Source organism: Panthera onca, chromosome D3 (genome assembly GCF_046562875.1).
Source record: "Panthera onca isolate mPanOnc1 chromosome D3, mPanOnc1 haplotype 2, whole genome shotgun sequence".
Lineage (NCBI taxonomy): Eukaryota > Metazoa > Chordata > Mammalia > Carnivora > Felidae > Panthera > Panthera onca.
Genome location: NC_138350.1, coordinates 72476572 through 72490541, shown reverse-complemented (window position 1 = coordinate 72490541; position 13970 = coordinate 72476572). Strand labels below are relative to the sequence as shown.

The 13970-nt window shown below is 36.8% G+C and overlaps 1 protein-coding gene across 3 annotated transcripts in view; it reads right to left on the bottom strand.

The window, feature by feature from the left end:
• POLI (DNA polymerase iota) overlaps window positions 1-13970 on the bottom strand; it is a 33610-nt gene that overhangs the window by 11135 nt on the left and 8505 nt on the right. For all 3 annotated transcript variants that reach the window (XM_060613890.3, XM_060613887.3, XM_060613889.2), the window contains 5 exons: window positions 13039-13191; window positions 10654-10890; window positions 8245-8423; window positions 6845-6936; window positions 3948-4078 (listed from right to left, as the gene is read on the bottom strand). In XM_060613890.3, the coding sequence (XP_060469873.1) occupies window positions 3948-4078; window positions 6845-6936; window positions 8245-8423; window positions 10654-10890; window positions 13039-13191 (792 nt within the window). The remainder of the gene's footprint in view (window positions 1-3947; window positions 4079-6844; window positions 6937-8244; window positions 8424-10653; window positions 10891-13038; window positions 13192-13970) is intronic.

Sequence of the window (13970 nt, the reverse complement as noted above, 5' to 3'; positions counted from 1 at the left end):
ATGTACCATGGCACTACCAACTCAAACACCATACCTACCAGGAAGTGCCCCAACTCATTCTACACACTCACCTAACTGCCTTGACTTAGGTGGTTGCTTCCTCCAGCTCTTCCTATGCAGGCACCATCCCTTCCACCTTTGCACTAGCAGAATACAGATTGCTTCAGCACAAGTAGCCACTAGCCTCAGCTTGCCTGCATCCTAAAAGGTTGGTAACAGAAGCCCTCCCAACATGAACACTGCATACTCCAACTCATGCACTGCCTCACCAGTAAGCAAGCTCCCACCATCCCAACTCCTTCTGTGTGCCCACCAGCTATCCACAGATCAGAGGATGGTTTTCTCCTCACCCAGTAACTATGGACCAGCTCTGGGCCAGGGAATTCAAAGGATTTCTCTACCATCCAATGTTCTGCAACCACACCTTCTCCTTGAGGGGTAGGGGGACTCTCCTTTCCAAGTTTGTCCTTCCCTGAGTACTTTTCCTCAGTCCTTGGGTACCTCTTAAAGGACAGTGCAGAGCCTGCTTGGGATTCTCTCCCTCCCTCTCTCTCTGCCCCTCCCCGATGTGTGCACTCTCTCTCTCCTTCTTACAATAAATAAACAAACAAAAAAAGAGTTCTCTTTATACCTTTAGAGTCACTCCCCATCATGGTTTAATAATTTTGTGAAACTTTCTCTATGCAAATTTTTGTGTGGTTTTTCTCTCTTGATTGGAAAGAGACTGATAACACTATTAATAGAAAACTCTTTTCTCACCATAAATAATGGAAACCAGAAGACAAGAGAATAGTATATTCACAGTATGGAAGGAAAAACTGTCAAGAATTATATATCCGGACAAATTGTCATTCAAAAATGCTGCGTTGGTAGAGTTTTCCATACATTTTAGTTACAGAGAATGGTTTGATAGTGTTGCTCAACTCTTCATTTCAAACATAAATGGTGCATTTTCCAGGACAGACCATATGCTAGGCAATAAAATTAGACTCAAAAATCTGAACAGACTGAAAATACTCAAAATATGTTCTCTGATCAATATGAAATTAAAGTAGAAATCAACAACAGAATGAAATTTGGGAAACCATCAAATACTTGGAAATTAAACAAATTTCTAAACAAGATTGGGGTCAAAGAAGAAATCACAAGGATATTAGAAGTAATTTTGACCTTAATGAAAAGGAAATACAACAAAAATTATGGAATGAAGCTAAAGCACTACTAAAAGGAAATGTATAATTTTAAACTTGAATTATTAGAAAATAAAGCTGTATAAAATAAATAATGTAAGCTTCCATCTTAAGAAACCAGAGGGGAAAAGGCAAATTAAACTTAAAGCAAGAAAAAAGAAGGCAATAACAAAGACAGGGCAAAAATACATGAAATAGAAAGTAGAAAAACAACACAGAAATCAATGATACCAAAAGTTGGATCTTAGAAAAGACAAATAAAACCTGAATAAGGCCTCACTCAGATAAACCTTTGCTAGAATGATAAAGAAAAAAAGAGAATACGTGAATCACCAAAATCAGGAATGAAAGAGGAGACATCACTATAGATCCTACAAAAATTAGAAGGATAACAAAAGAATACTGACAACTTCATGCCAACAAATTAGACAACTTGGATGAAATGGATACATTCCTGTAAGATTAAAAATTACTAAAACTGACTCAAAATAAATACAAAATTTGAATAAACTTAAAACAAATACACAAATCAAATTCCTATTTTAAAATCTTCCCACAAACAAAAGCCCAGGATCATGTATAGCCAAAAGAATTTCAAAAAAGAACAAAGCTGGAGAACTTACACTACTTAATTTCAAAACTTACAACAAAGTATCAGGGTAGCACTGGTAGAAGGATAACCATATAAATCAATGGACTAAGCATATAAAGAAAGAAACACTTCTGTTGTCAGTTAGTTTTTAACAAAGGTGCCATGACAATTCAAGAGAGAAAGAGGAGTCTATTTAACAAATTCTGTTGGAACAACTGGATATCCATATACAAAAGAATGAACTAAGATTCTTACACCATACATAAATATTTACTCAAAGTGGATCTAAGTGTAAAGCTTAAAACTATAATTTTTTTTTAATTTTTTGAAATGTTTATTTGAGAGAGACAGAGAGAGAGAGAGGGAGGGAGGGAGGGGCAGAGAGAATTCCAAGCAGGCTCCCAGCTGTCAGCACAGAACCCAACGTGGAGCTCAAACTCATGAACTGTGAGATCATGACCTGTGCCAAAACCAAGAGTCAGACGTTTAACTGACTGAGCCACCCAGGTGCCCTTTTTTTTTTTTTTTAAAGTTTATTTATTTATTTTAAGAGAGAGCACAAGCAGGGGAGTGGCAAAGAAAGAGGGAGTGAGAGAGAATCCCAAGCAGGCTCTGAATTTCATGCTGAGCCTGACGCAGGGCTCAGTTTCACAACTGTGAGATCATGACCTGAGCTGAAATCAAGAGTTAGACACTCAACCGACTGAGCCACCCAGGTGCCCCTAAAACTATACATTTCTTTTTTTTTTTTTTTAAGGTTTTTAAATGTTTACTTATTCTGAGAGAGAGAGCATGCACGAGCAGGCAGAGAGAAAGGCAGAGAGAAAACCAAGCAGGTTCTGCACTGTCAGCACAGAGCCTGAGGTGGGCTCAATCTCACAAACCATGAGTTCATGACCTGACCGAAAATCAAGAGCCGGATGCTTAATAGACTGAGTCACCTAGGCACCCCAAAACTATACATTTCTAAAAGAAAACACAGGAGGAAATATCTGTGACTTTTGGGTTAGGCAAAGAATTTTTACATAGACCACCAAAAGCATTATCCATAAAAGTAAAAAAAAAAAAACCCAAAACACAATGAAATACTACTACAAGGCCACAAGAATGACTATAGTAAAATACACCAACTTATATTAACATGCAAAAAGCTATAATTTGTATATCATTATATATACATAATCATTATATCATTATACATACATTCTGCTCAAGAAAGTGTACCTAAAATAATGGAATAGATACCCTATAACAAAGAGAAGATATATCTTATCCAACCTAAAAGTATACCAAAGCAACTAGTATAAATAAATGAATGATGAAGTAAACGTCCTAAAATATTAGACTTTTGATTTAAATTGAAAAAATTACTTTTTTCTCTTATTTTAGTTTGTAAAACTCTGAATTCTTATAATGATTATGTATGTGAATACTTTTATAATTTACTATAATTTACAATAATTATTTTTTAATGTTAAAACTATGGCACTATGGCATTTACCATTTCTGTATGAAAATTATAAATGCTAGATAAATACATGGAGATGTTTCCTCTACTTTTTGGAAAAAATATTAGTATTGGAAACATTAAAGAAATTAAACAGAAAGAAAAAAAAAAAAGAAACTGACAATACTAAGTGTGAAGAGAATATGAAAGCCTAGAACCTTCATGCATTCTTGGTAAGAATACAAATGTTTATACTCACTTCAGAAAACTGTTTGGCAGTTTCTTAAAAGTTCAACTTAACATACAACCCAGCAGTTCCACTCTCTGTAATCTACCCAAGATAAACAAAAACATATATCTGCCCAATGAATTGCATGCAAATGTTCATAGCACCATTTTTCATAATAGCCAAAAAATGGAAACGACCTAAATGCCCATAAAGAAGTTATCTTGAATCATGTAACGCATTATCATAGTTTTGTTTTCTCTGTACTTGGGGAACACTGTTAACTGCAGCTTTATTTTTATTATCTATTAAAAAACAACAAACAACAAAGTCGTTCTGTGAAAATTCCTGATATAATGCAGGTATTTAATAGCTAACTAACTCCCTGTGAAGACTCTCCATCTTTGGGCCATATTGCTAATTCAAAGTTTTTGTTTTTGTTTTTTTAAGAGTTCAATCTGCCAATTAAATTATTAGAAAAATATCCCAAACCTGTCCCTAACTTCTGAATTACATGCGATGGAATAGGGCACTGACGACTCTCACGGCTACAGTGATTCTCAGGTGAATACCGACGGATTATTAATCTTATTGTATGTGGCTTCCTTCCATCTTGGCATACTCTAAAAGTAAAGAGAAAGTGGAAACAAGGAATCAGAAAAGTATTACTTAAAGTTTTTTTTTTTTGAACCTAAGGGTATCACCGTAACAATTATAAACATAGTTGATAACTAGGCAGGAAGCAATACAAGTGTCTGAATAGTCACCAAGTCTATGCACCAAAGCTCTGAAATCTTAAATGTTAAGGCTCTCAGGCCTCACTCAGAATTGAGGGCAATCAGAAAAGAACAGAAATAAGATACAATTACATAATTATAACAAGCCATTTTTATAATTCAAATCCAAACATAACTAAAAGCAATATATTAAAATCAGCAGGAAATTTAAGAAACTAAGAGAATCATTCACTGACAGAGGCAAATACATGAAAAATGACAGATTTTTTACACAGGAAAAAAGGATTACAAAAAGAAAAAAATTTTAATGAGATAATTTTGTCAAAAAGCACTCCCTGAAAAGATCCAAGGAGACAGTAATACCACCATTATATGGCAAATTAGAGTAATAACTTGAAAGACCAATTATATGCCACATTTAAGAAAATAAGTACACGTACATGCATCTTAAAAAGTGTTTCATTCAAATGGTCTTAGTTTTAGTGTTGAAAACAAAAGTTTTAATGAGATACAAAATTCACTTAAAAAGCAGAAAATCTAATTACTACAATAAATGTCATTAAAAAATAATATTTTCCTTTTTATATGTATGGCAATGTATTAAAAATCACAAACACAAAATACAAATATTGTACATTGTTAAACATACTCAAATTGAATTCTGAACTAGAAAATTTGGATTTTTGTAAAAAATAATTTTTTCTCTTATTTTTCTTTCGCAAGACTTGATTGTTGCCTTACTAAAATAATAAGATATCTTAAATGGTTCCTGTAAACACATTACTAGTTTAAATACCTTCCAGTTAAGTGTCTTCTACTAAGTCATTATTCAAAGAGTCTGACTTGGTTCCTATAACTAATTAAGACATATTAAGAAAAGGTCATATTCTAAGCAAGCTTAAACTAGTGCCCAGAGGACGGGTTAAAAATTATGTGATTTTAGAGGCATCTGGGTGGTTGAGTTGGTTGAGTATCTGACTTTGGCTCAGGTCATGATCCCACGGTTAGTGAGTTCAAGTCCCAAGTCGGGATGTGTGCTGACAGCTCGGCGCCTGGAGCGTGCTTTGGATTCTGTGTCTCCCTCACTCTCTGCCCCTTCCCCACTTGCGTGTGCTCGAGCTTGCTCTCTCTCTCTCTCTCTCTCAAAAATAAACATTAAAAAAAGTTATAAAAAAATTCCATGATTTTACACCTCTTACATAGCTATACCATTAGTTATCATATACTCTTCTCGAAAAAAAACACATTCACACAAACACAATTATTTTTTTGCCCGTCACATAGATGGTATTATATCTCAGTCACTGAAATAAGGGGCCATGGTGTAGAGGGAGTGGCAAGCAGAGATAAGGAGAAACGGTTCACAGTTTCTCAGTAATTCACAGTAATTTTTTTTTTAAGTTTATGTTATTTTGAAAGAGACAGGGAGAAAACATGGGGGGGCGGGGCAGGGAGAGAGAGAGAGAATCCCAAGCAGGCTTTGCACTCTACACTGAACCCAATGCAGGGCTCAATCTCACAACGGTAAGATCATAACCAGAGTCAAAATCAAAAGTAAGACATTTAATCGGCTGAGCCACCCATAGGTGGTAATTACAGGTTTAAAGCATCTAGTCTCATTTCTGGGCTGATTCTTCTGGGCTGTAAAATTTCTGTGGCTTCTCTACCTGCAGAACTCTTGCCAATGGCCCGGCATTTCACAGCAGTCCTCCGTTTAGCTGAAGCAAAGTGGATGACCCAGTTTCAGCAACATACTCACAGGCCCAGCCTGAGTTATATCACCGGAGCTGGGTCATTCAGCCAGCCACAGCCCAGGCAGCAAACCATGCGCTCTGGCTCTGCTCAAGACATGAGAACCACACAGCAGGTGACAGCAAAGCTGTAGGAAATTTTCCCTCGTCAGTTTACTGACACTTACAGTCATCTAAAACCTTTCTCTCTAGTCATAGTTACAGTCATTACAGAAGCACAGATACCCAAAAGTGCTAGACCCCTAACACCTTACTTTGAGAAATCAAAGAAATGGGAGGCAAAGAGATCATACTCTTGTATGGAATACTGAGAAATAGATATATGATAGGAAAGGAGCATCAGAAACTCAACATCTTGTTCCATTTATGCTATGCTATTCGTACACTCCTAACCCCCCAGCTGACACTTTCATGTCCTTCCAGACCAGTGCCCCGCACACACCGCCCTCACTCTCCCTGCTCACGCATAGCCCCACTTAGCTATTCCTTTGTCTGACTCCATTTTCTTTCACACAGTCTGAGGCAAAGGAGATAGAAGCGTTCTTCTACTCTCTCCATCACTGTTCGTCTGAATAATTTCCTAACCTCAATCATCACAAATTTGTAGGTGTAGAGATTCTAGATATCCATAAAACCCTCTTAGATAACCATGAGCAGCTTAAGATCCAAAGGATAATCACAATGTTACTAAAATTAAAACTAATGTAAACGGATTAAATTTAGTTGAGAGTATATGTCCCTATATTTGCAACAGTTTATAATGTAGAGAAATTCAATGATAAATGATCACTCTTTATACTGTTCGGTCTCTAGTTACTCTATAAATTCTAAGAACATCAAGTATACTTTCTATATACTTTACACAGAATATATAGGATGATATGGCAAAATGGAAAATCACCTGTTCAAAAGACTGGCAAGTAGTTCTTCAATCTTATTTTTAGCTTCAACTTCCGATGAACATTTTTTAAATGAATCCTCTTCACTAAAGGACTACCAAAGAAGCACAAATAGGGATTATTATAAACCCAAATAAGCAAGTCCAGTTATGAGCGTGGATGCCAAATATTCAGTACATTCTTTACTAATTTACCTCTGGTGCTCAGTTTGAGCCATTTAGTTTGCTTCTGTATGAGCTCTTTTTATCTGCAAACTACTGTACTCCACTAGAAAGCTCACTGGAAGTCAAGAAAATTATAAAGCTCTACTACCTGGGGTGCCTGGGAGGCTCACTTGGTTAAGCGTCCGACTCTTGATTTCGACGCATGTCATGATCTCACGGTTCATGAATTTGAGCCGATTCGGACTCTGCACTGACAGCACAGAGCCTGCTCGGGATTCTCCATCTCCCCTCCCCTGCTCATGCGTGTGTACGTGTGTGTGCGCACGCATGCGTGCTCTCTCTCCCTCTCTCTCATGATAAACAACAACAAAAAGCTCTAGTACCAACTCCAACCTTTATTCTATGATTATGATTACAGTAAAGCTCTTAATCTCCTACCACCTGAATTTGAGTTTAACCTTGGACATGTTACTTAACCTTTCTAAAGTACATTATCCTTATCAATTTTTTTGTAATGTTTATTTTTGAGAGATAATTGTAATTATTTAGTAATAATTTACTGAGTAATTATTTTTCAGAGAGAGACAGTGCAAGAGGGAAGGAGACACAAATCCAAAGCAGGCCCCAGGCTCTGAGCCACCAGCACAGAGTCCAACTCAGGGCTTGAACTCACTAACCGTGAGATCACGACCTGGGCCGAAGTTGAACACCTAACTGACTGAGCTACCCAGGCGCCCCCAGTATCCTCATCTTAAAAAAAGAATGAGAGAGAGGGAAAAGGTATGAACAAATAATAGTACTACCTACCTCAAAGCTTTGTTGTAAAGATTAAATGGGCTAAGGTATGTAAAGCACTTAGTAAAGTGCCTGTCACATAGGAAAAAAAAATCAATCAATGTTAACTGGGTGATTATACCTGTCTCTATATTTCTTAAATCATTAGACTACTCAGAAAACAAGATTTCTTAAAAATTGAAATATTTTAGCTAATATATACAATAAAGTCTGTTAAAAATTAAGTGGCATTTAATCAAGGTAGCTAACTTGAGGCTGAAATACTAATTCTTAGATTCAATTTAAAAATATTTACTAATCTAATAAATTAGCCTTCTCATAGGAAAGTGATCATGTACTCCACCTAGTAAGCAAATTAGAATAGTAAGAACATAGTACTAAAACCAGAAATCTTTATCTCAAATAATGTGCCAACAATTACAATAAATATCATTATCACATACCTGAGGTGGTCCTGAGGGTGTCACAGGAGAGTTATCCTCTCCAAAACTGAGCTTCTGAATACGCTGTGCAACTGAAATTCCTAATTCCTTTTCTAGTATTTTGGATGAAAAGGTTTGGAGATCATGCACACTTCTGATACCCAGAGCTTCAAGACGTTTGGTAGTTTTATAGCCAATACCTAGGCAAAAAAGAAATACACAGTGTTATAGTAGCTTTTCTCCTTAAAATAAAGCTAATTCAAGTATATATAATACACATCTTTCAATACCATAATGAATATTGTGCTAGGATTAAATTTTATTGAAAACTAGGCTGTCCTTCTTCTATTCAGGGTCTCTTAAATGAACCACTTCCAAAACCTAACAACCCTAGTACAACATAATGAATACGGAGATAACCAAGAAATGCTGTCTTGATAAAATGAAGTATTTACCACCTGTTATATAACATTTTGGAAGTATTCAAGAGTCATGGTTATTATTTATGCAAAGAAAGACTGTCACTAAATAAAACTAATTAGCATGTGCTTACTAGCTAATCTGACTCCTGCATATATCACACATTTATCCACAAGTCGTATCTGCCAATATTTACTTGCCCAAATACAAGAGCCATAAAGCAAATAAATAAAAAAATCTACTCATTGGCAAAACTCCTAGCAAAAGTTGTTGCACTAACACTCAGTCATAGTTTATCACCTTACCTGAGATGCTCAGGTAATTTAGTGCCCCTTTATTTCTCTTTTTTAAAATACTTATTTATTTATTGAGGGGGGGAGGGAAGGACAGCATGCCAGAGAGAGTGTAAGTGGGGGAAGGGCAGAGACAGAAGGAGAGAGGGAGAGAGCTGTCCACTGGAAGTCCAAAGTAGGGTCCGAAGTAGGGTCTATCCCACAAACTGCGAGATCATGACCTGAGCTGAAATTCAGACGCTTAACCGACTTAGCCATCCAAGCACCCCTCTCTCAATTAAAAAAAAGAAAAAATTAATTCTACAGTCTTCTGATTTCCCTGCACAGTAAAAGAAGTAAATCAAAGCCAACTGGTATGGAGGGGAAATTATTAAAGTGGAGTAACAGGAGGGCGCCTGGGTGGCTCAGTCGATTAAGCGTCCGACTTCAGCTCAGGTCACGATCTCGCGGTCTGTGAGTTCGAGCCCCGCGTCGGGCTCTGGGCTGATGGCTCGGAGCCTGGAGCCTGCTTCCGATTCTGTGTCTCCCTCTCTCTCTGCCCCTCCCCCGTTCGTGCTCTGTCTCTCTCTGTCTCAAAAATAAATAAAAACGTTAAAAAAAAAATTTAAAGTGGAATAACAGATATGTTCACAGCTGAAATAAAAGAGGGCTGGCAATTTGGCAATAAGGAAGAGAAAGTCTATAAAAAAAGAAACAAATCCAAGAACTCAAAAAATAAAGCCAAGTAATAACGTTATTTATGACTGTATCAGTATAGTCCTTAATTTATTACAACCTGACATAGTTAACTGTTGCAGACTCAGAAAACTGCAAGCTATATGAACAAAAATGTTTGTAATCACACATACATGGATTAAAAATATGAAGTTATGACATCTGAAGGCTCAGTTGTCCTAAAAATTCATTTCCACAGAATTCTATTATAACATCTTATTCCCCAGCAATGCCACAGAAATTAAGTTTAACACATCCCTTATTAATGGTCTATAAAAACATAAGTATTTGATCTTCAAAGACAGAAATTTGCCCCATGCCCTGAATACGTCACTAACCGCCTCAAGAAAATTAGTTTCTTCATCTTTAAAATAAGAACTTGGTAGGGGCGCCTGGGTGGCTCAGTCAGTTGAGCGTCCGACTTCGGCTCAGGTCATGATCTCACGGTTAGTGGGCTCGCCTGCGTCGGGCTCTGTGCTGACGGCTTGGAGCCTGGAGCCTGCCTCGGATTCTGTGTCTCCCTCTCTCTCTGCCCCTCCCCTGCTCATGCTCTGTCTGTCGCTGTCTCTCAACAATAAATAAATGTTAAAAAAAAAAAAAAAAAGTTTTTTAAAACAAGAACTTGGCCTAAATGCTTTGCAAGGTCCCTTGTAGCCCTAATATTTTCTATATAATCCCAAAGCAGAGTTAGTAAAAGACCAATGCCCCTCTCCAAATGCAGTGTACAGTATAAGAATATGAAGCAGGGACTGGAAATAAAGGACCACGTTTCCAGGTTATAACTTTCATGATCATATTCAAACTATACTAAAATAAAAGTAGGTGAAACTAGAAAAGCACTTTCCTAGATTTCCTAATCCAGATTCCCTCCAGGGAACATTAGGGTTTTGGGTTTCCTCCAAGAGCCAAGGATACAGGCTCTAAGAATTAATTACATGTATCTACAATTTTGAAAATTAAAGAAATGCAATTAATGTATACTTTTCAAATATATACGTCTTACCAGGCATTTCCTTTACATGGTTCAAGCTCTGAATGAGAACTTGAGAACTTTCAGGTAGTAAGACTGTTTGTTGATTTGGTTTAAAAACACCAGAAACTAATTTTGCCAATAATTTATTAGAAGCCACTCCAGCACAGCCAGTGAGACCCAGTTGATTATACATGGCTTCCCGCATCTCTGCTGCAATCTGAGATCCAACAAGGAGTCTGACGTGCAAGATGTCATGCAGGTTTACATCTATAAAAACAGCCAATATCATTACAAGTCACTACAAAAAAATCTTAATTTTCTTCTTTAGAAATGAGTTTTAAAAAGGCACAGGGCTTAACCTACATCCAATCTCCTCCCCCACAACACCACCATACTGCCGGCCATTTAACTCATCTGTTTTGTTCTTCATAGGAATTCTGTAAATAACTACCAGAAGTGAATTCCAAGCGACTGCGATAGTGAATGCATCTTGGGAGTGCTTAACGATTAACAAATGTTTTTTTAATTGTTTATTTTTGAGACACAGAGAGAGAAAGTGCAGAAAGGGCAGAGAGAGAGGGAGACAGAGGAAATGAACGGGCTCTGTGCTGACAGCGGAGAGCCTGATGCAGGGCTTGAACTCATGAGATCATGACCTGAACCAAGTCAGACGCTTAACCGACTGAGCCACCCAGGCACCCCATCAGTAGGAATTTTCTATGAGAGATCAAGTTTCTTAATCTGTTAATCATTAAGGGGTGCCTGGGTGGCTCAGTCGGTTAAGCGATCGACTTCAGCTCAGGTCATGATCTCACGGTCTGTGAGTTCGAGCCCCGTGTCAGGCTCTGTGCTGACAGCTCAGAGCCTGGAGCCTGCTTCCGATTCTGTGTCTCCCTCTCTCTCTCTGCCCCTCTCCTGCTCACACTCTCTCTCTCAAAAATGAATAAACATTAAAAAAAAATTCCTACTGATATTAGTAAAACTTTTACTCATTTTTAACTGTAAGCAAGCATAAAAGTAAAAGTATTACATTAATAAGAGAGCTAAGATTACAGCTTTAAAGACCTAAATCAAAACATTACACACAGTAACTAGATGTGCTACTGAAAACAATTCTGAATCTGTACATAGTTTGAGAGATCTTTTATGAAAAGTGTAGGGAAATTATACAGAAACAAATTTTCTTGGGGGTGAAAATGGTATTAGAATTATATGAGACAGTCCTTATTCTCAGCAGTATTTACAGATGAAGTGTCACGACACCTGCAATTTACTTTTAAATGGCTCATCAATCAACCATCAATCAATAAAGGGGGAGCAAGATAAAGTAAAGGTAGCAAAATAGCACTGAGTGTATCTATAAGGAATGGTATAATACGTGTTCTCACAGTACTATTCTGTCAACTTTTCTGTAGGTTAGAAAAAATTTTTTAACAAAATCTTGAAAGGAAGGATTCATGAAGAATTACATTTTCTTTTTAGGATATAAAGCCTAGCTCTCTGTAGTATGTACTAACAAATACTGAATTTACTTTAAAAATTATTCTATTCAGTCCTTATAAGTGACAACAGAGCACAGGTACAAAAGACACATGAAAAGCTTCGTGTTCTCTTCTAGAAGAGAACTATAGCTCTACCTCCTTTTCTTTACTATCAGAGAGGCAGGGAACTAGACTAAGAGGACACACATGCTGAGATATAGGGGCAAGAAGGTCAGGGCAAATCTACAAATGCAGAGTAGTGTGTCTTCCATGTGGCACGATACAGAAGTCACCAGCAGAGTTACGATATTCATTGGGGCTTATTGAAGCTTATTTTCAAATGTAAATATCTCTGAAAACACCATCAGTCATTCACACTTTAATATGTGAAGGAGATGGACCATTCTGCTTTCTTGCTAACAGCTGGCAAAGATTATCGAACTGACTGAATATGAGCTTGCAAAAGATGGCAGGTAGGCCTGGACAAGCTTCCATGGGGGTTAAATCAGGAAGTCAAAGAGCAACATGAGTGTCTTGATGCCTGGGGGAATAGAAGGAACAAGCAAAAAGACAAATTTAGTTTACCTCAAAATTTGCTTAAAGACAGTTTTAGGAGAATAAAAAATATACTATCAAGGCAGTTCTTATAACTGAAAAAGGTATGGCTCTTAAAAACAGTGACACACAAACTGTGCCAGAGAAATGAAAAGTGCATGGACCACTGAGCTACAGATCACCAAAATCTCATTTTCTGCCTTCTTAACATGGGACACCTAATTTTAATCATTTTAGACAGACCACTGAAATTTGGCTATACCTCCAACAAAAGACATAAAATTTTCAGAAAGATAAAGTCCATTCATTAAGCTCAGTGAATTCAGTGAACACTAAGAAATGTAGGCACTTTTAGTTACTAAAGAAAGAACTGACTTACATTGGTCATTATATACATGACCGCACACAGTCAGTGCTGAAAGTTGATCACTTTGAAGCTGCTGTCGTCTCTTCTCAACCATCTCTGTTAGATCCACAAAGTTTTCATCAAATCCCAGTCTCTCAACAACTGGACTAAATTCTTCCAACAACTCTAAATTGAAATAATAGTGGTGCACAGATGTTAACTAAGGCCATAACTAAAATAGATGTAACTATTTTATGCTTAAAAATACATCAGGTATGTTAAAGATTTCACCCTTCCACAATATCTTTTAAAAAGTCCTCAGTTAACTGGGAGTTTTTTCTGTACCACATTTTGAGTAAAGGCAATATTTTCCAACAAAGTAAGTCCAAAATGACATTCCCTGGGCAGATGCTCACAGCACTAGATTTAGCTCAATCTCCTATACCTAAAATTTCTATACCTGTAGTACATTAAATATTAATGCTTATCGTTCATTATGATCTTGAAACAGTGGGTCAAAAGAATAAATTACAGTCAGCCTAGAAAAGCAGAAACAAGTAATAATATATTCCACTATATTTTCCACAAGAGTTTTAAAAAGACACAATTTAAAACTTCCAATTATTACTGAATCAAAAAGAAAAGTCACTTAATTTTCAAAATATACTACAATGTAAGATTTTGACCAGTCATCCCCCAGCTTTTTCCTCAAGGGTAGATATGCACCATGACTTACATGTATTTGAATGTCCACCACCTAGCAAATACCCTGTCCTTAAGTCAAATGCTTGCTAAACTGAAGTGAACTAAGATGTGAAATAAATTCAAAAGGACAATTAATTCTTTTTAGGATTAAAACTAATAACTCTGTAATCACTGAGAAGAATTTTCACTTCTCTCTGAATCTCTACTGATACCAGTAGGACGGCAGAATACAAATTACCAGCCTCTTCTTATTTAAAAAT